Source organism: Aotus nancymaae, unplaced genomic scaffold (assembly GCF_030222135.1).
Source record: "Aotus nancymaae isolate 86718 unplaced genomic scaffold, 86718_ANA_hifiasm-v0.15.2.pri h1tg000039l, whole genome shotgun sequence".
NCBI lineage: Eukaryota > Metazoa > Chordata > Mammalia > Primates > Aotidae > Aotus > Aotus nancymaae.
The window spans coordinates 14,092,768-14,115,673 of record NW_026988453.1 but is presented as its reverse complement, the minus strand read 5'-3'; the positions used below and the strand labels follow the sequence as shown (position 1 = coordinate 14,115,673).

General features: G+C 45.0%; 1 protein-coding gene across 3 annotated transcripts in view; it reads left to right on the top strand.

Moving 5' to 3' along the window:
* KCNH1 (potassium voltage-gated channel subfamily H member 1) overlaps positions 1-22,906 on the top strand; it is a 377,979-nt gene that overhangs the window by 15,231 nt on the left and 339,842 nt on the right. For 2 of the 3 annotated variants that reach the window (XM_064360341.1, XM_064360340.1), the window contains exons 2-3: positions 8,021-8,144; positions 12,034-12,140. In XM_064360341.1, coding sequence (XP_064216411.1) covers positions 8,021-8,144; positions 12,034-12,140 — 231 coding nt within the window. Of the gene's footprint in view, positions 1-8,020; positions 8,145-12,033; positions 12,141-22,906 lie in introns of those variants that run through there. The other variant, XM_064360343.1, reaches the window with a different exon arrangement.

The following is a 22,906-nucleotide window of genomic DNA, read 5'->3' as shown; positions in this document are numbered from 1 at the left end:
TCACTGATTCGCTTGTTTGTTTTTATAGAGGCGGGGTCTTGCTTGTTGCCCAGGCTGGAGTGCAGCGGCGTGCTCATAGCTCGCTGCAGCCTTGACCTCTTTTGCTCAAGTGATCCTCCCGCCTCAGCCTCCCAAGGAGCTGGGACTATGGGCACATGCCATTATGCCCGGCTAATTTTAAAAAAGCTTTTATTAGAGACAAGAGCTGACTGTGGTACCCAGGCTGGTCTCAAACTCCTGAGCTCAAGCAATCCTCCCACCTCGGCCTCCTAAAGTGTTGGGATTACAGGTGTGAGCCACTATGCCTGGCTTAAAATGTCACTGGAATTCTGATAAGGATTGCATTTAATCTCTAGATCACTTTGGGTAGTGTATTAGGGTTCTCTAGAGGGACAGAACTGATAGGGTATGTGTATATCCTATTATATATATGGGATCTTGTGAACGTGTGAGTTAATACTTTATAATAAACTCCCATGTATATGAGATATGTGCTCACATGATCACAAGGTCCCACAACAGGCCGTCTGCAAGTTGAGGAGGAAGGAGAGCCAGTCCGAGTCGCAAAACTGGAGAACTTGGAGTCTGATGTTTTTGAGGGCAGGAAGCATCCAGCATGGAAGAAAGATGTAGGCTGAGAGGCTAAGCCAGTCTCGCCTTTTCGTGTTTTTCTGCCTGCGTTTTATTTGCTGGCAGCTGATCAGATGGCGCCCACCAGATTAAGGGTGGGTCTGCCTTCCCAGCCCACTGACTCAAATGTTAATCTCCTTTGCCAACACCCTCACAGACACGCTGAGGATTAATACTTGGCATCCTTAAATCCAATCAATTTGGCAGTATTAACCATCACAGACAGTCAAATATATTAACAATATTATTAATTCTGGCTGGGTGTGGTGGCTCACACCTGTAATCCCAGCACTTTGGGAGGCCGAGGCAGATGGGTCATTTGAGGTCAGGAGTTTGAGACCAGCCTTACCAACATGGTGAATCCTTGTCTCTACTAAAAATACAAAAATTAGTTGGTCATGGTGGTGTGTGCCTGTAGTCCCAGAGGCTGAGGCAGGAGAATCGCTTGAACCTGGGATGTGGAGGTTGCAGTGAGCGGAGAACGCGACACTGTACTCCAGCCTTGGTGACAGAGCAAGACTCTGTCTCAAAAAAAAAAACAAAAAAAAAAACCCACCCCACCCCAAAGAATTATTAATTCTTCCAGTAAATGAACATGGGATATTTTTCTATTTATTTCTGTAGGAGATTATATATTTTTTGATATTTTGTCCAAGCAGTGGGTTACTTTGCTAATTAAGTTTTGCTTAGCTTAAAATTAGGATTCTGTTTACTGAGTGCGAAAGAGTAAATAATCCCAGAGCCGTTTATGTTTGGATGTAGATTGCCCGTCTGTGCATTTGGCTAGAAACTCGGTGTCACTTCACTTTCTCTCTCTCATCTGGCATTCCCAACCCTGGGGAATGTGGCCAGCCACCTGGAGGGATTAAGAAGCCTCGGCTGAGCAAAACTGCTGTCATAGCGTCCTCGTACTGGAATCGATGGACTTTATTCAGGAAATTCTCATTTTCTGAGCCTGTTTATCCCTGTGGCAGACATACTGGAGAGGCATGCTGGCGAATTTGCTCAGACAGACATAGGTTTCTTTCTTTCTTTTTTTTATGTAGCAGATCTAATCTTCCCCTTGCTATTCGCTCCCATCCTACTGAACAGCAAAGGGAACGTGGTTAAGGGGACTCTCAGGCTCTTCCAGTGTAAATCGTCTTTTGGGTGACCATCCCTTCTGGGTTCAGATTCCACTTCTGCCCACCTCATTACTTCTCTCTGAGGTGGTGTGTGGGGTGGGAACAGGTGCACTTCCATAGCCTCTGGAGCCTCAGAGTCCTGGACGCAGAGCCCTGTTTTCCCGTCTTGTTCCTTGGGTCTCTGGCAATGGTCCCTGCTCTGCTGGTCACCGGGCGCTCAACTGATATGTGGGGCTCAAGTCCGCAGCTGGAGAACTTCCATTCCATTCTCTTGGAGTGAATAAAACTTGGTACCTCTGCCCCAATCCAGCACACATTCTGTGTGTGTGTGTGTGTGTGTGTGTGTGTGTGTGTGTGTGAGAGAGAGAGAGAGAGAGAGAGAGAGAGGGAGAGAGAGGGAGAGAGAGACTTGATCTAATGTAGGCTGTCACTGGCCTCCAGCTCATACCTGATATTTGCCTGACTCACTGTCCCCTCCCAAACCCCCGCCCGACCCCAGTTCATCCTGGGACTGGGTAGGTTGATGTGCAGCCCTTGGCTGTAAGGTCAGCTCACTCCACTGTGATAACCATCTGCTTATTCACCTTCAGCAGCCATGGGCAGTTGGGGACTTGTGGATTCTTTCCAGACTCCATGGGAATGGAGGGAGGCTCAGGAGTGTAACGTGGCCAAGTTCTCTGTGCAGCTGCTTTGGGTCACCCAGTGTGGTGTTCTTCCCCACCCCGGAGTGTCAAATGGGGAGCCAGGCACAAAGTCTGCCCTCTTCTCTTCTGTTCCTTCCCCTCTTCTATCGTATGGAAGCAGGACTGTTACGGGAATTGGCCAGCACACTGAGTTTTAAGAAGTTAAAGATGTTAGTCTTCAAGTGAGGGAAGAGACAAACCATTGAAAAGATAGACAGGAGAACCCAAGCATTTAGAAGTGGAACAATTACCTCTACTCACATCAGTATTTCCAGAGGGCATCATTGTATGCCAGAAGGCAGAATAATAATAGCATATGACAGTAATAACAGTATTCACAGAAACGGTCTGATTTTAGCACCTAACGGCATAAGGAGACTATGTAATAGAATGATTAAAAGCATGGATTTTGAAGTCACGTAGACCTAGGTTCAAATCCCAACTTTACCCTGGTATAAATGGTTATTGTGCATCCTCAGAGACTCAGTTTCCTCATGAGTAAAATGATGAAATCCCTGAGGCTTCCTTCAGTAAAGTAATGTCACTTCACAAAGATTGATGTAAAGGTTGAAAAACACCATGATATTTGGTAAAGTACTTAGAACAGTACCTGGTACAGAGTAATTATCAGTAAATGATACCCATTTGTATTAATATCTAAAATCTCACTTATGCGGAATCCCTTAATTCCTGATGATATGAGTGGTGTTATGGCATTTGTATGGGTAGCCCGCAACTATAAACAGATTGTGTTCTGGAAGGTAATGTACAGGTCGATTATTTGTGGCTTAGAATAGAAGGGAATGTGTGTGCAGGAATAGGGGAAGGGAAGGGGGAATAATTTCTATACTGTTGGAGGCAAACAGCTTTCTGGCTGGGACTAGAAATGTTTCTTCCATTCTCTCTAACTCCTTGGGTAAAGAGGGAATTCCTAGACCTTCTGTCGTGGAGTGGCAAGGGAATCTTGCTCCCTAGAGCAGTAATTGCTTGCTTGGGTTAGCAGTGAGAGGACACTACTTTGGAATTTTAAATTCTATGGTGAGAATCTTCCGAGTGGGTGATGGGCTGATGACTCTATTCCTGCTGCACTTCCTGTTTTTCTGTTTCCTTGCTAAAGTCAAGGAAAATGCTAGTAGGCTTGGTTTTTCTCAGATGGGGCTGTAATGTGCACACCAGGGGTGAGAGTATGCCTCGGGAAGGATGAGTAACTTTAAAAGGTGATCAGAACACTGTGAGAACTATCAGTGATATCTGGAGCTGGAAATCTATCTTGCTGTCATTTTTCAGTAAGTGAAAAATTTAATCAATAAATTAATCTTTAGTGACTAAACTAATTAAAAACTAAGTACATAGTTATTTTTATCAAAGTCAGTAAGTTCATGTTTGCAAAAATCAAGCAGAAGAGCTTGTAATGTAATGTAAATAACCATTCTATGCCTTGTCTCCTCACATCCTACTCACCAGAGGCCACATCTTCTAATTTTAGCTTTCTTCTTATAGTTTCTGCCATATCTCTAAATAACATGCGTTACAGCTATTTCTAGATTTATCAATTTTAGATGTTATCTGTTGACTTCTGTTCATTAGTTGAGGTTTTAGCTCACTTAATCTTACTCCCTACCCTTCCTCTTGATATAATTATATTACTGTCTTATTGTTTATCTTTGCAAGTTTAAGTAAAATATTTATATCATTCTATTTTATAATCAGCTGGAGATACCATCTCTTATTCTCTTCATCATTGTTCTCTTTTCTCATCTTAAACTTTTATCACCTGTATTTTAGTGCCAGAATCAATGAGATTACATTCAGATACTTATGATAATTAAATATTCCATCATTTATTATGTATTGGTTTAAAAACTGGAAATTAATAAGGAATAACCTTATTCCTATGATGATGTGATAGTGGGATTTGATTTCCCTTCTTGCATTATTTTTGTTTTCTTTGATGTTTTTAATTTCCTTTTCTGCCCCCACAAATTGAATACCTTTATTGACAATGTTGTTCCAAATGATCAAGAATATCATCAAGCCTTGACCTCCTTCACCCCGAGATAATTCACTTTGGAATGTCCAGTCTCTGAACCGTTGAGTATTGAATACTAGGTGTCTTCCCTGCTTTCTACATTTGGAGCTGTTTTTTCCTGGTCTCCATGTCGTCCTCCTTTTTGCTTTATTCCCTCATTTTGCTGGTGCACATCCTCAAGTAACTGCCAAAGAAAGAATACGTGGCAAATGGTTTCCCCTAATCTTTGTATATGTGAAAATATCTTCATTATACACTCACATTTGATTGTTTTGATTTTAAAAAGAACGTCTTCTGGCTTTTTTCATGGTGTTCTTTCTGCTGGCCCTCTCAGGGCGCGTGTTTTTCCTCGTGGGCTGATGCTCCATGTGTGTTTTTTTCTTCTTCTCTGTGTTTCTTGTCTCTTTCCCTTTCTGTACTATTTTCTGTTAGACTTTCTCTTCTAACGTTCATGTTGAATATTTAATTGCTATTCATTTTTAATTTACAAGAGTTCTTGTTCCTTTATTTTTTTTTCCTCATAGTGTTCTGTTTTTGTTTTGTGGATGTAATACTTCTTGAATCTCTCTAAGGGTACCAATTAGGGTTTTTTTTTTTTAAGTTCTCTGTTTCCTATAATATTGCTGCTTCTTCCCCAGTTATTTTTCTTTTGTTCATTCTTTTTTATCAATTTTCATTTTTGTGGATATTTACCTTTTTAACTTGTTTACTTTTATTTTGCCGGGGGGGGGGGGGGGCTCTGGTATACAAAAGAAAATAAACACGTGCTCAATCCATTATCTGTAACTCGCTATTCTTCTCTCTTTCCTCGTAGATAATCTCAGTGGAGCATTAGCCATGAAAACCCACATTCAGATCTTCCTTCTGCTCTAGGTATTTTGAGGGAAATTAACTACTATTTCAGGAGTTAACAAAAGAGATGGTTAAGCCGACGAGGCTTCATATACACGTGGGAGTAATTTAGTAAATATTGTATTACTGTTAAGTCTAAGCTATTTGGTTCAGGAAATGTGAGTTTATTCAGGGAAAGAAGACCAACATGAAGGATTATTCTGCCCCTAGGATAAAATCAAAGCCCTTTGGCTTTACTCATTCAAGACCCTCTCAGTCTGGGTCTCCAGTTCCTCCTCCTGCTGCTCTTCCCGGCTGCCCTTTGTCGACCCCAGCCTGCGCTGTGTCCCGTGCTGCCATGCCTTTGCCCACGCCGGATCCTCTGCCTGGAATGTTCCCTTCTTCTTACACCCTCTTGAGTTCACCAATGCAGTGATCATATTTTAATTTCTCTATCTATTGTTTTTGTATTATCTGAGCCAGTTACGTAATAGGCATTCAAAAAGTTTGAATAAATCTTACTCATCCTTTTAGACTAGAACAAGTTCAAATGTTATCCCCTCTGAGACACAGCCCTTTACCTCCCTCAAATAGAGTTCACTGTTTCCTTACCTGTTTCTTGTTAGTTGTCCACATGTCTATTTGTCTTGCTAAGTTTCTTGAGTGCAGGGACCATTTCTTATCAATCTGGAGACCCTCAGGGGCTTGCGTTGTGCTTGGCACCTAGCTGGCACTCAAGAAGAATGTATGTATATATGGGAGAGATGGAGAGAAGGACTGGTTGTAGAGTTTCATTAAAAGCATATTTCTAAAAATAGTAGCTTTATAGATTCACATCATAAATGTTGTATTTTCTGTTCCTTTTAAATAGATCAAGCGTTCTCAAGAATAGGTTACCGTAATTAGCAATTCCTCCTCCCTCACCCTCCTCTGTGAGGTCTTGGTTCACCACAATCCTTAGCTCCTCTCAGGCCCTGTCTTCTTCCAAGCCTTTTGTCTGCAGTGGTATCTGCATGAAGTGGAATCATTTTCCAGGCCTGCCAAATCAAGAATAAACTCATCTAAGAAGGGGGGAGAAGCCTATCTGAAGGGATGGTTAACTATATTGTGAATAAACTGTAAATGTTTTCAATTAAGTGACGCTATATCACCATTATTTCTCTCTAGGTAGTATGTGTACACACACAGACACACACACACACAAACACACAGACACACACACAAACACACACAGACACACACACACAGACACACACACAGACACACACACACAGACAGACACACACACAGACACACACACACACCCACACAGACACACACACAAACACACAAACACACACAGACACACACACAGACACAGACACACACACAGACACACACCCACACAGACACACACAAACACACACACAAACACACACAGACACAAACACACACAAACACACACACAGACACACACACAAACACACAGACACACACAGATGCAAACACACACACAAACACAGACACACAGACACACACACAGACACACACACAAACACACAGACACACACAGATGCAAACACACACACAAACACAGACACACAGACACACACACAGACACCCACACAGACACACACAAACACAAACACACACCCACACAAACACACACAAACACACACAGTCACAAACACACACACAAACACAGACACACAAACACAAACACACAAACGCACAGACACACACACAGACACACAGACACACACACACACTGTACCTTCTCCAGTTTACAACTAAACAGGGGTGTTCATGTTCTGTCATTTTTTTGGAGGGTGGGGGAAGTAGGTGGGTTGTCTGTGGAAAAGGGGCCAAACTAAAATAATGATTACATTTAAGTTCTGGATGTTATTTGCATAATTGAAATACTTAAAAAGAAAGGAAGTACAGTTGATTTCCTGAGCATAAAAAGTATTGAGGACTGATTTTCAAAAAGGTGGGAAGTAGTGCGAACGTAACATACCAAGCAGGCCAAACACAACTGGGCTACCTAGACCCTGCATCATGAGTGTGTGGTAGGCTGCTGCTCTGTGGCTGCATTTCCCAATCAGCAAGAATTCCAAGATCAGCAAGAAGGTCCTGTTGTGTGAGCATCTTGATCAGCCTCTACAAAGCGCTGGTATTAAGAGAGTCTGGTTACTGTTCCTTACCAAGGGGAGCGTCCATGGTGGTGTGTGTGTCCGTGAGGCAGTGCTCTCCTTCCTTCCTCTGCCTTCCTGAGACGCCCTCCTAGGTTGGGCAAATCCTAGTTAGGGTGAAGAAGGCACATTTTTAGCTTCTGGCCAAAAGACTGAAAAGGCTGAGATGCTGGACAGAGCTCCGAAGAAATTACTTTTGGGTTCTGTCTTTCTCCATATTACTGGTATACCTTCACTTGGATGAAAAATTAGGACTTAAACATGTCTCATGGGAATCCACTGGATTTCTGCAGGAGTCATCGGTTGGCTGCTTAAGTGCACTTTCTTTTCTAACTTCTATTTGGAGTACAGTGACCTTAGCACTTAGGATTCAAAATACTCAGTTCTAAAACACTGTTCTTTTGTATGCTTCACAGGGCCACATTCCTGTTCAAGAGTCTAAATTTTGGAGGGAAACAGAAATATCTGGATTGCTTGACATTATTTATGTCCTCATTGAATCTCAACTAATGTGTTGCCCATGTACCCTTTTTTCCTTTCTTTCCTTAACAGATACTAATTTTGTGTTGGGGAATGCTCAGATAGTGGACTGGCCGATCGTGTACAGCAATGACGGATTTTGCAAGCTGTCCGGCTATCACAGGGCAGAAGTGATGCAGAAAAGCAGCACCTGCAGGTATCTGTGTTTGGGGTCGTTCTGCTGAACAATCTCCTGTGGTATCTTTTGGAAAAAGAAATGGCTTACTGCCTTTGGGAATTGCTTTACCTCATTCGGTGTGTGCTCACAGGAATTCTTATTGCCATATCGTCTCTAGTTCATGAATTGTGCTGGAAAAATCAAAGCACATGTAAAACATGCTTCCCACAACTGACCAACTTGCAGTCACTAAGATGGGAGAGAACCCAGAAGAACTCAGGAAAACCATTCTGTCTATAAAATGTGAACTCAAAAGTTATGGCATTTATATGAAATTAAATGTGAAAGAGGCTCAAATACAGTGAAATGGAATTTTAGATGATTAAAATAATTTTTAAAAATTTATGAGCATTTTAGAAGAGTAACTACAATGTTGGAGACAAGGGCCTTGTTTATAGAGATTTTCCTCAGAATTCTTTTTTGTTTTGAGACAGAGACTTGCTCTGTCATCCAGACTGGAGTGCAATACGTGATCTTGGCTCACTGCAGCCTCTACCTCCCAGGTTCAAGTGATTCTCCTGATGTAGCCTCCTGAGTAGCTGGGATTACAGGCACGTGCCACCACACCCGGCTAATTTTTTTGTTTTTTGTATTTTTAGTAGAGACGGGGTTTTACCATATTGGTCAGGCTGGTCTTGAACTCCTGACCTCAGGTGATCCACCTGCCTCAGCCTCCCAAAATGCTGGATTACAGCTGTGAGCTACCATGGCCAGCTTCAGCCAAAATTTTTTACTTCGGAAAAAGATAAGAGAACCAATGTTTTGTTGCCTTGTAATTGATGCTGTTACCTCTCTCTCTCTCTCTCTCTCTCTCTCTGCACTCTTAGCATATCGTACTAACAGTGCAGCTGGTATATTTTTACAGGGTTTCTAAGCAAGCGGGGCCCTTGGGCCATGGTGTTAGAAAAGCTCTTTTAAAGAGTCTTCCAGGTGTTGAGCCAGACGTGTAGCCTGGATCCTGCCCACATTCCCCTGCTGTGCCCTGGCAAGGTCCTGGCCCACCGTAGCCTTTTGGCTCCTCTCAGTCTCTGCCCTCTTCAAAAGCGGAATCGTTCAGCCAAATCAAGAATCAAACTCGTCTGTGAAGAGTGGAGAAGCCCGTCTGACCAAACAGTCTTCTGTTTTCAGAAGTTGCATTTTTACTTATTAAATCAGCCATGCCACTTTACATTGGTGACAAGCATTTTAAAATACTTTTCGAAAATAAAATAAGTGTCTGAGCTCATAAGAAGAAAGTATCAAATGTTTTGAAAATATTTCCACATTTGTTTTTGAGACAGAGTCTTGCTCTGTTGCCAGGCTGGAGTGCAGTGGTGAGATCTTGGCTCACTGCAACCTATGTCTTCCCAGGTTCGAGCAATTCTGCTGCCTCAGCCTCCTGAGTAGCTGGGATTGCAAGCACCCATCACCATGCCTGGCTATTTTTTTTTTTATATATATATTTTCAATAGAGATGGGGTTTCACCATCTTGGCCAGGCTGATCTCAAACTCCTGACCTCATGATCTGCCTGCCTTGGCCTCCCAAAGTGCTGGGATTATAGGCATGAGCCACCACGCCTGGCCTCCACTTTCTTAAATCTTAGATTTTGGGGACTGAGAAATGAAAAATTGAAGATTCTTCCCACTGACTATTCAAAGGTTTAGAAATTATAATTCTTAATGCAACGGAATTATCTTATATTTTTCGTGTGCTGTTACCCTCTTGAGTGTTTATAGATCTATTTATCTGCATCTACACCTCTGTCTGTATTGCACGTATACAATCAGAACAATTTGAGAGACTTAGCTTCCCTTTTTAGTGTGACTTGAACAGCTTTTCCTTACCTTTCTACTTATTGCCTATAATCAGACACAGGAAACCAAATAAAATAACTTGCTAATTTAGCCAACTTTTATGCACAGTTCTTATCAACTTACTGAATTACCTGAAGGTATCGCTTCTCCATAAGTAAACATTCCTTTGTGCTATCTATGTGCCTGAGCGCTCAGGAGCCTCTTTTATTTATTTTGGGCATTGCAAGCATTTGCAATCTAAGATCCAGGTAAGGAAAACTTAGAGCTACTGGTAACCTACAGCTTGAAAAAGTACACAAGACGAATGAAAACTGGTGTAATTATGGCACTTCATTTATTTGAAGATTCAACTTGACAGGGATTTCTTTTACCTTGTTAAGGAAATTGCTAGCATATATACCATCACTTCATTTAAATGGAGGTCACTTATTTAGAAAATTAACTCAGAATGAGAAAGAAGAAAAATCCTCTTATTCTCGGTCAGGGCTAAATTAGTCTTGATCTATTCTTCTTTCTAGAGATAATTCAGCAAGCTCAGTTTTCCATGTCCTGGCTTATAGGCAAAGAATACAGCCCAAAAGCAGAGTGCTACCTGAGTGCGTAAGGACAACCACAGATCATCACATTCCTCAGGGTGCTGGGAAGGGACATCAAATAACAATTGTGATACAGAATTCACAAAGTCAACAGCTAGGACTCTTCTTATTGGAGAATTTGGAAGCCTGTAGTAAGCCCAAGGTTGTTCTAATATCAAGCTAAGCATGGTGCTGGACCTGGTGGTTCAGTTTTAGATAAGAAATTGTACTTGATAACCTCTGAGGTTCTTTGTAGCTCCGAAATTCCATGTTTCTGTGATACAAGTCATCAAAAAAAGTTCGATTATATTGACTTTGCAGTCGTAGGAGATGAGAAGTGTATCGTTTAGGAACCCACCTAAGACTTGAGGCGTGATCATCGCTGCTCGTTCCTGTTACTGCAGTCTGAAGGCCCGGGGTTGCCAGGGAGATGCCTGCTGGGCCCATGGGCAGCCTTTGCCAGAGACTTGGACTTTCCAGACCCATTGAAAAATGTTTTTTCTCCCTTCTCCTCTGGCATTTTGTTAGTCTCCTTCGCCGTTATTCATTCTACTTAATTGGGAGTATATCCTGTTCCCAGAGGGATAAGCCATGATCTTCAGAGCAGACTCAGTGTGGGGCCCGGAAAATAGTCCTGCCGCTTTTCTTGCTTCTGCTGAGACTAGTGTTAGTAGGTGGACCTTCTGCTATCCTGAGGTTTTCTCTAATAAGTTACATGTACATTTAAATAAATGAATTTATTTTGCTGAGGACTAGAAAAGGAAAAATCTATGGTGTAAACTCACTCATCCATCTTTACCAGGAAATCTCCCAGAGTTGTATTTCTCAACCAAAATCGAATTCTGTTTCTCCTTTGCTTAAAACCCTGCCCTGTGCTCCCATTGCTTTCAAGATAGAGATTAAATTACTTCCCATGGCTTATACTGCTGTGGTCTCCATGATCTTGCCTGTGTTTACTTCTCTATATTCTCTGTTGCAAATTTCCCTCCCATTGTCTGTATTCCAGTCATACTGAAATGAACTACAATCTGACTGTCACCTCTGTGCCTCTGCAGCTGGTTTGTCTTTTGTTTGGAATGTTTTTCTCCTTCTTTCTCTCAGCCATTTCCCCTCTTTCCTGCCCCTTCCACCTAGTTTGTCGTTACTTCTGGGAAGCATTCTCTGACCAACCGTAGAGGGCACGGTGCCCCTTCTGTGTGTTGTGTGATTCGTTGTGTGTGGACACTGTGGCGGTGATCACACTGTTCCCTAATCCACTGGTTTCTGATCTGCTGTTTTATGGTGTGTATCTCTCATCAGACTGTTAGTTTTTGGAGGCAACGAAAAAGTCTTATTCACAGTTGAATCAGCAAATTTTTTTGAGTCAATTAATGTTTTCATTGTGTGTGTGTATTCCACAGTACTTAGCACAGTGCTGAATACAGAACAGATATTAAACATACGCATGTAGAATAACGAATACTTGTTAATCTAACTTGAGTTCTTTGGTTGTTTGCAGCTTTATGTATGGGGAGCTGACTGATAAAGACACTATCGAAAAAGTACGGCAAACATTTGAGAATTACGAGATGAATTCCTTTGAAATTCTGATGTACAAGAAGAACAGTGAGTACTGGGATCATTCTAAACCTTTCGTGTTTGAAGTAGGAAAGTATCTCCTCTCCCTCCATCGCTGTCTTGGTTTTCCTTCTCTCCCATCAGCTAAATGCTGTTACTTGAAGTCATTGTGTATGTTGGGATGAATGATATCGACTAATCAGTTATACTGTTTCTCATAAAGGAAACAGTAGGAATATTTGATGAGGTTCTTGTCACTAACAAATTAAGACTTCTTGATCTATTTTGTTGTTGCTAAGAGTTAATGTTTTTCCTATTGGTTTACATATGGTGCGTTGCGAGCTTAAGGTACTTGTCGACTTTTTGTTTTGTTTTATTTTGAGACAGAGTCTCAAAAAGGGAGGGAGAAGGTGGGACAGAAATTCTGTCCAGTTCATCTTTGTATCTATCTTCCACAGCACTTGGCACAAGTAACACACTGGGTGCCTAATTAAGAGTTTCTAAATAAAAGTTTATCCCCAGTATTAACAACAATGCATTGTTAATTTGTATTTGTTTTTGGCTACAATTACTTCCACAAAGTATGTCAGTGAGGTTTTAGCTCAACAGCCATACATAAGTATAAAACTTGGTCTTCTCTTTCGCTAAAGATTAGCTGTATGAGAAGTATGGAAGGCCGGGCGTGGTGGCTCACGCCTGTAATCCCAGCACTTTGGGAGGCCAAGGCGGGTGGATCACGAGGTCAAGAGATTGAGATCATCCTGGTCAACATGGTGAAACCCCGTCTCTACTAAAAATACAAAAAATTAGCTGGGCACGGTGGCGCGTGCCTGTAATCCCAGCTACTCAGGAGGCTGAGGCAGGAGAATTGCCTGAACCCAGGAGGCGGAGGTTGCGGTGAGCCGAGATCACGCCATTGCACTCCGGCCTGGGTAACAAGAGCGAAACTCCGTCTCAAAAACAAACAAACAAACAAAAAGAAGTATGGAAGTAGGGCATATGGCACTAGCAAGGCTGTATGGGTATTGATAGTGGTTTGTTTCTGTTTTTAAAAACACTATTTTGTTTTGTAAGAAGTCCCGTGCTTTATATGTAGGATTGATTGGTAGGAAATTGATTCAATTGAACAATTCCAGGGTGGTCCTTATGGCACATGAGGATAATTGTTTAATCTGGTTGCATTCAGGTTTGAGTGATGTTTTGCCCTGGAAAGTAAAGGGCATGTATTGTTTTTATCTGGGAGGAGCTGGGACCTTTTTCAGGTCTTGGGTATTGGAGTAGGTGACTGAGATTATTGTTTGCTTGGTGGTCTTTGCAGATACTGATCTGAGAGATTAGCACTGGCCATTCACAAGTCCAAGAGGGTTGTTACCGCAGCTTTCGCGTGGAGTCGTCGGCTCGCTCCAGTACATTCTCTCTGCCAGCAGGTCTAGTTCCCACCCTCTGTTAGCTGGGAGAGGAATGAGGGGAAAGACTGAAGGGCTGTATGCCAGTCCTTCCAGTATGGGGGGCACAGCTCAACTCAAAGCAACAGCTCTTACCAGATGCTTTCTCAATGGAAGCACATGGTCTGTACCTGTGTCATACGCTAACGGAATACGTTAAAAGTTTTCCACGCTGGCGGCATTAATAATTCACTTGCCATTTGTTTCAGTGAGCATGTGCCCCAGAGTTCGAGATGGGAGATAGCAGTCTGCCTTTTGCTAGCTGTCCCTGGGGCTGAAGATCCTATCTCATGAGTATCTAACTATGCTGAAAGTGATTCTGATATTTGAAGTTCTGTACTTTAGGTAGACATGAACTACCCAGGTAAACCAACTGGTTCAAATGATGGGCTACCAAGGAATCAGCATTTCTTCCCTCCCTGAACGCTGTGGTAGGCTTATTGACAGTCTCCAAAGTGGCCTGTCAGCCTGGGCATCAGGCTCTACTTTGTGGGTGATATTAAAGCATTTTCAAGAGGATTTATGGTCATATCCAATTTTTACCTTAGCCTTTACCTTCAGAAAGTAAGCTTTGTGCAAGGCATGACTGTTTTTTAAAATGTGGATTCTCTAAGCTCTATAAAATAGGCACAGCTGAAAGTTAATTCGTCACCCAAGGTCATGTGGCACCAGGACTGGTTTCCAGTGTTTGCTCACGGCCATTCTCAGTTTTATGTGGGTTCAAGGCAGGGCCACCACACGTGGCTGTGTAGGCTGTACCCTGCTTAGGGGGAAGTGGAAACCAGCTTGTGATTTGCTTGCTGAGTCCCCCATGGACCCTGGTCTGGAATTGCATCTGTGCTGAGGAAGGAGTTTCTCTTTCTAATTTTTTTTTTTTGAGACGGAGTCTTGCTCTGTCACCAGGCTGGAGTGCAGTGGAGCAATCTCGGCTCACTGCAACCTCCGCTTCCAGGGTTCAAGCGAGTCTTCCGCCTCAGCCTCCCGAGTAGCTGGGACCACAGGCGCGCGCCACCATGCCCGGCTAATTTTCTTGTCTTTTTAGTAGAGACGGGGTTTCACGCTGTTGGCCAGGATGGTCTCGATCTCTTGACCTCGTGATCCGCCCACCTCGGCCCCCCAGAGTGCTGGGATTACAGGCGTGAGCCGCCGCGCCCGGCCTCTCTTTCTAATTTACACAAAGATGCCTAGTGGGCCGCAGGGGCTGCGGACAAGGCTGAACTTGTACATACAGAATGAACCATGAAACTAAGGAAACGATGCAGATAATGTTGATTTCTTCCTAGGACCTGCTCGCTACTTCCAAATTCCACTTTCTCTTGAGGAATTAAGAAACTTGAACTTATTTGTTAAGCCTGGGGATTGTACAATTGCACTGGATTCTCTGTGTGGGCTTTTTTTTTCAATAGATTTTATTGACTCACTACCTTATGGCAGATACTAAGCTTCCTGCTAGGGATGCAGGTGTGGAGGGAGAGACAAGCGTCTGCTCTTAGAGCATCTGCAGGGGAGGGGGCGGCGTCTGCGGGGGAGGGGGCGGCGTCTGCAGGGGAGGGGGCGGCGTCTGCGGGGGAGGGGGGCGGCGTCTGCGGGGGAGGGGGCGGTGTCCGCGGGGGGGGAGGGGGCGGCGTCTGCGGGGGAGGGGGCGGTGTCCGCGGGGGAGGGGGGCGGCGTCTGCGGGGGAGGGGGCGGTGTCTGCGGGGGAGGGGGCGGTGTCTGCAGGGGAGGGGGCGGTGTCTGCAGGGGGAGGGGGCGGCGTCTGCGGGGGAGGGGGCGGCGTCTGCAGGGGGAGGGGGCGGCGTCTGCGGGGGAGGGGGGCGGTGTCTGCGGGGGAGGGGGGCGGCGTCTGCGGGGGAGGGGGCGGCGTCTGCGGGGGAGGGGGCGGTGTCTGCGGGGGAGGGGGGCGGCGTCTGCAGGGGGAGGGGGCGGCGTCTGCGGGGGAGGGGGGCGGCGTCTGCGGGGGAGGGGGCGGCGTCTGCGGGGGAGGGGGGCGGTGTCCGCGGGGGGGAGGGGGGCGGCGTCTGCAGGGGGAGGGGGCGGTGTCTGCAGGGGAGGGGGCGGTGTCTGCAGGGGAGGGGGCGGTGTCTGCAGGGGAGGGGCGGCGTCTGCAGGGGAGGGGGCGGTGTCTGCGGGGGAGGGGGCGGCGTCTGCGGGGGAGGGGGCGGCGTCTGCAGGGGGAGGGGGCGGCGTCTGCGGGGGAGGGGGCGGCGTCTGCAGGGGGAGGGGGGCGGCGTCTGCGGGGGAGGGGGCGGCGTCTGCAGGGGGAGGGGGCGGCGTCTGCGGGGGAGGGGGCGGCGTCTGCAGGGGAGGGGGCGGTGTCTGCAGGGGAGGGGCGGCGTCTGCGGGGGAGGGGGCGGTGTCTGCAGGGGAGGGGCGGCGTCTGCGGGGGAGGGGGCGGTGTCTGCGGGGGAGGGGGGCGGCGTCTGCAGGGGAGGGGGCGGTGTCCGCGGGGGGGGAGGGGGCGGCGTCTGCAGGGGGAGGGGGGCGGTGTCTGCGGGGGGAGGGGGCGGTGTCTGCAGGGGGGGCGGCATTCACAGAACAGAGCCATGAGTGCTCTGATGGTGACACCACATAGGTGGCTCATGACCCCGACTTAGGACGTTAGGGCATGAAGTCTCCCTAACAGGCATAAATGCCATCAGAAACTGGAAGGATGCGGGGGTTAGAGAAGGATCAGGGCCAAGACTATCCCAGGCTGAATGCACGTGAAGAGGGCAGCAGGGAGAGAGAGCATTGAGGGTTCAAGAGACACAAAGCAATGCTTCTTAAACTTCGACATGCGTAAGAACTCACCAGTGAGTGGAAATGTGTATTTCTATGCAGAGGGTCTAGAAAGGATCTGCGGTTCTGCTCCCAGGTGACCCCGATGCTGCTGGTCCACAGATCACACTCGGAGAAGCCGTAGGGAAGACTGACTTCCATGCCAACGGGGTGCGTCTCTTTCAGGGCTCTGCCCCTTGCACCCAGCCCAGTACCTGACACATAGAAAGTGCTCCACCCAACCCATGGAGTAAATAGATACACGAGGGGCCGGGCGCGGTGGCTCGTGCCTATAATCCAGCACTTTGAGGGGCTGAGGCAGGTGGATCACTTGAGGTCAGGAGATTGAAACCAGCCTGGTCAACATGGTGAAACCCCATCTCTACTAAAAACACAAAGATTAGCTGAGTGTGGTGGTGGATTATCAATCCCAGCTACTCGGAAGGGTGAGGCAGGAGAATTGCTTGAACCCCAGAGGCAGAGGTTGCAGTGAGCTGAGATCGTGCTACTGCTCTTCAACCTGGGTGACAGAGAGAGACTCTGTCTCTAATACATATGTGTGTGTGTGTGTGTGTGTCTGTGTGTGGAGAAATATAAATACATGAGACGTAATATGAGGTTGGAGAGGCTAGGAAGGACCAGTCACACAGCCAAGTTAAATAGTTTAGAATCTGTCTCAAAAGCAGCAGTGGGGGAGAAGGCGGTGGGGGTGAGGGCTGTTGAGGGATTTTAAGCAGGTAAGTATGTCATCGGATTTCATTTTAGAGAGACATCTCTAAGCCAAGGGGTGGTGACTCCTGCCTGTAATTCCAGCTACTTGGAGGCTGAGTGGGGAGGATTGTTTGAGCCCAGGAGTTTGAATCTGACCTGGGACACACAGCAAAACCCTTCTAAAAAAGAAATGAAAGATAAATATGGCTTCAGCTAAAGCGTGGAGATGGAATGGAGCTTAGTGAGACAGGAGGTAGAGGAGCTGCTAGGAATCCCTCTGACAGCAAAACGATGGTGGCCTGGCCGGGGGAAGAGGCCTTCGGAGTGACAGACGTCCAGGGGGCTGTGGAGGAGATGGAGCATTGGGCCTTTGTCAGGGGCGTCCAGGGATGGGCTCCTCCCTTAGTTTGGGAGCCCCAGGCAGAGCCCAGGAGGGAGGAAGCCCCGCGTTTCCAGACAGGAACTCATCCTCTAACCCGAAGTAAAGCGCGCTAGTGTCTGGCCCAGAGCTGGCCCTGAGGAGTGGGGAGGTGAACGTTTGCTGAGTGACTTTGAAAGGAGCCTGATACTTACCAAGAAACGAGAGAGAAACAACACGGGTGATTCAAAGTGAGGGCGTCAGAGCCAGGGAGTGAGCAGGGGAGAGGAGTCCCCTGGAGCAGAAACGGGTCGGAGGCAGGAAGGAGGGATTCCTGTTTCTTTCCGCGTCTGTGGAATAGAGTTTGCTTCTACTTTCAAACTTCTCTGTTCAATAGAGTAAAACATTTCAGCATTTTAAAGCAATACAGAGTTCCACGAGGGAAAAGTTCTTCTTGTCGAGATTTTAGAAAGTTAAATGTCACTACCTTAAAGCGTATTTTTCTCTGATTTTTAAATTAACGCGTGTTTACCATGATGAATGCATGAAAAACATATAAAGAAAAAAACCACACAACAGACAGAAGTGCTGTTATACTGCGAACGTTTTGTGTTTCCATTTCGTTTTTGTCTGTGCACACTTTATGTACTAGAGATTTCGACGTGTATACAATTTAAAAATCATACGTTTATTTAGTCATCACAGAATATCCCCATTATTAAAATTCCTCACGAATAAATACAATTTAGAAAGATTTTATTAAAGCTTCCTCTATGATTGAATATTTATGAGGCTCAATTTTCTTTATTAAAAACAATGCTGAGTAAAAATTGTTACACAAAGATACTTTGTTGACAGTATGAAATATTTCCTAGAAGTTGAGAATTGCCGTGTCAAGGAAAGTAAACTAAGGTTTCTGAGACTTACTGCCAAATAGCTTTCCAGAAGAACTGAACCCATTTCCAAGTACTTATGCAGAATGCGAGTGTCTGACTCATTATACCTCACCGGCATTGAATAGTATAACTTTTAAATTGTTAAATTGCCAACATTTTTTTTTTGTTTAGTGAGCTTTTTAATGCTGGTGAGATTGAAGTATTTTTTTTCCTGTTTACTATCCATTTAAAATTATCCTTTTAAATGTTAATTGTTCAGATTCTTTGCCCATATATCGCATTTAATTCTCGGGATTTTCCTCCTCAGTTTTACAAGCTTTCAATCATTTGTTTTTGTTCTTTCTTCCCAGTCCCATTCTTTAGGGTTTACAAGGACAACTTTGTAGAAAGAATCTTCTTTTTTTTTTGTTTTTGAAACGGAGTCTCACTCTATTGTCTAGGCTGGAGTGCAATGGCACAATCTCGGTTCACTGCAACCTCTGCCTCCCAGGTCCAAGTGATTCTTCTGCCTCACCCTCCTGAGTAGCTGGGATTACAGGTGCGCACCACCACGCCCGGCTAATTTTTTATGTTTTTTTTTTTAGTAGAGATGGGGTTTTACCATATTGGCCAGGCTGGTCTCGAACTTCTGACCTTGTGATCCACCCGTCTTGGCCTCCCAAAGTGCTGGGATTACAGGCATGAGCCACCGCGCCTGACCGTAAGGATCTTCTATTGATAAGCATTAATATTTGTCCTATCTTTTGGGGAGTTGAGAGTAATTAGCAGAAGACCTCATGGTGTGGTTTGGAATGAGTGTTTGGAATGCCATTACATTTGTTGAAGGATGGATTATTTGAAAGATTTCTATATTGGCCCCTTGAAAAACCCGGCATTTCTGAAGTGCTATATATTTCGTGTTACTTGCCTCGTGTTTAGTATGCTGTGTGATTTCCTTTTCTTTCTTTCTTTCTTTTTTTTTGGAGCAGACTCTGGTTGTGCTGCCCAGGCCGGAGTGCAGTGGCATGATCTTGGCTCATTGCAACTTCTGCTTCCCAGGCTCCAGCCATCCTCCCACCTCAGCCACCTGAGTAGCTGGGACTACAGGCACATACCATCATGCCCAGCTAATTTTTTTTTTTTTTTGTAGAGTTGGGGTTTTACCATGTTGGCCAGGCTGGTCTTCGCCTCCTGAGCTCAAGCCATCCACCCACCTCGACCTCCTGAAGTGTTGAGATTACAGGCCTGAGCCACCATGTCTGGCCTGATTTTCTTACATCATTCACAGTTGTCATTAGTGAACACATTCAGTAAATATTCATGTGTTCGCTCCTGTGCTATTCAATTAGTTTTTCAATTTTTCAAACAAGAAAATCAAGGAGTGTTAACCCTAAATAAAAGCAGTCAGTACACGCTCTGGACAACAGTCCTCAGAGTGTGACTCCACAATTTGTGGTGTGGCTGGTGGCCTGGAATCTGGGAACTCTGGTTCAGCTCTCCAGTCAAAGAAGCCGGGGGAAAGGCATCTGACAGCATTTCTGCTGAGCCAGCAAGGAGAAGCTGCTGGCCAACCTCATACTGATTACCTGCCGTAGGCTCAGCCTGTGCCAGACCGGTAGGTCACAGAGACAGAGATGTAGGAAACTGACTCAGCCCTCGAGGACGTTACAGTCTAGTTGTGGAGACAAATCTAATAAGCAAAGCGGTCACATTGTGTCTGTTTGCCGAATGGGTTGTCTTTTATTTATTCAGTGATAGGAGCTGCTTATATGTAGTGAATATTGATCCTAAATCATAGACATATTGAAAAACATTTCTCTCTATTTGAACATTTTTTCTTTTAACTTTTTCTTTTTCCATCTAGAAGTGAAAAAGTTTTCTGTCCGTGTTTTCCTTTCTGGTTCTGAGTTTTATGTTTTAGGAAGTTCTTCTCCTTACCTAAATAATAAAAATATGCTTCAGTTTTTCCTTTTGGTACCTTTATAGTGTGTTAAAATGTTTAGAATATTAAATCATTTGGAATTTATTTTTGTGTATTATGTGAAGCAACAATCTAATATTTTCCACATTGCTTATTCAGTTGGCCCATTACTGTTTTTTAAATAATCCAGTTCTTCCTTTCTGGTTTGAAATGCCCTTTTCTTTATATGCTAAGGTCTCACTCACACATATGAGGGTTTGTTTCTGTCTTCTCCTTCTCTAGGAGTCCTGTAGTAATTTATTAACTATGTGGGTTTGATTAGGTTACTTGCCCACTTGGGTTGCCCGCATTTGAAATGGGAATAATATCATAGTAGCTATTCTACCTTATAGAGTCATTGTGAGAAGTAAACCACAATGTTTCAGGGGCCCGACCCCATTGTAAGTACTCAATGAATGATACATATATATTTTTTCTTTTGAGGCCTGTGCCAGTTACTCTTAATTACTGTAGTAGGCAGTGCCTGTTATTATTTTTCTTTCTAATAATTTCAAAGATTTATTGGGCATGCTTGCACCTTAAATTTTCTGTTTGAGACTGGCCCTCTTCCCTCAAAACAGGCAGAGCAGTTTCACAGTTTTGTTAAACTCTTTGAGATACTTCCTGTTTCAAAGTCATTCAAACAGCCCTGAGAAATGAGATTGGGCATCTCCATCTTACAGGTGAGGAATTTAAGAGGAAAGTGACAGTTTTGGGGCCAGGTGTGGTGGCTCACACCTGTAATCACGGCACTTAGGGAGGCTGAGACAGGTGGATCAACTGAAGTCAGGAGTTCAAGACCAGCTTGGCCAACATGGCAAAACCCTGTCTCTACTAAAAATACAAAAATTAGCCAGGTGCAGTGGTGGACGCCTGTAATCCCAGCTACTCAGGAGGCTGAGGCAGGAGAATCGCTTCAGCCTGAGAGGCGGAGGTTGCCGTGAGCTGAGATTGCGCCACTGCACTCCAGCCTGGGCGACAGAGTGCGACTCTATCTAAAAATAAACAAATAAATAAATAAAAAATAAAGAAAAATGAGAAAGAAAGTGATAGTTTTAAACACCTATGGATCAGACATGTGGGTATTTTTATTTTAGTAACTCTGTTATCCCCACTTTACAAATGAAGAGGCTGATGGTGAGAGACGTTAGACGGACGTGGCCAAGGCTCCCGATAACTAAAGATAAAGGGCTCAGACTCAGGGCTTGGGGCTCGGTGGTAGCTGTTCTAGTGGCCAGTGGTCATTATGTCCCTCTGGTGCTGTCTCATCCTCTCTGTACTTGTCATTCGTCTCAATAACGTTGACCCCAGACCAATTGTTCTATTTCCTGTGGCAGGCTACCATCCCCAAGTCTAGTTTCTGGCCCTATCAGAGCGCAGCCGCTCCCAAAAGCCAATCACAGTGGCTTCGTCTGTTCCATTGCTGTTGAATATGGTCTGGATACCCAGATGCCTGATTACAGAGAGTGCTTGGGAGGAAGCCCAGGGTGGAAAGAAGATTGATGGAGGCCAAACATTCTCTCCTGCATCTGAGCCTTGCTGTTTTGTTATCTGGCTGCTAAAGCTGAGGAACCTCAAAGCCAGGTTAGGTTGTCAGGTTAATTACTACATTACCTAAGGGAGCTATGCCGGGGATGAGAATCAGAGTGACCTGCAACTGCCTCCCACGGGCATCCTCATCCTGGAAAGAGCCTCCCTCCCAGCGGCAACCTCTGCCATCAGTAGGGTTGTCAGGTGCTATGTTGCTCCTGAGTTTGTAATTAGATCTTTCTTTAATAAAGGATTTGACATTGACCCTTTGTCCTTTTTGCAGTAGGGTGTCATATGCTTTTCACTTCTCTCAGTTCTTCCATAGTAGGCACTTGGGTGAAAAGGCAGAAACTTAACTTCTTCCTGATTTTGTGTGTGTGTGTGTGTATCAATATTTGTGTTTATTGCCTCTCTAACATCTTGATGGAATGGATCCTGCTGCAGAATTTGGGTTCTAGGAGAGACCCCTGTAGCCTACTTGCCCCAAATTCTGTCTGCATGAAAGTCAATGTCTGAATGGAGCCAAAGGGTTCCCGAATATCCCTGGAGGGCAGAAGGGAAAGTGGCTTGGGGGGGCTCCAGGTTCCACATGGTTCATGTTCACTCGAAGCAACTGTTTCTTTCATATATTGAATCTTTAGATTAGATTTCCTTAAATAAAATTCCTTTGCTCTTAAGTGGAAAAGGTTGAAACACTGGCCTGTACCACCTAGGAGGGACTTACGTTCTCTTCCGAAAGAATTCCAGAAATGAAAATTTAAGCCCATTCTGCTCTTTCCTAGACGATAGTTTGGGATGGAGGCTGGTTTGAGTGACTGAAAACACGGGATGTAGGATTTATTTTTTTTTAATTTCGCATTCCTAGAGCATCTACCCACCAAGGCTGTCGTGCACCTCCATGACGGCGCCCCCTGGAGTGGAGCGATGCAATGGCTTCACATGATCCTGTGCATAATACGACATTGAGTGCCAGGAAGCAGGGGTGCCCGGTGGTAAGACAGAAAGTAGTAGGTCTCTTGCCTTTTGGGTGTATTAAGATCTATTTAAAGAAACAGTCCTTAGCTGTTAAGCTTTGAGGGGGTCAGTACATAACACTTAATTCCCTGTCCATGATCAGAACCGACTGAGAGAGATAAAGGAATCGTGCCAATATAGCAGGGGTCCGCAGCTCCCAGGCC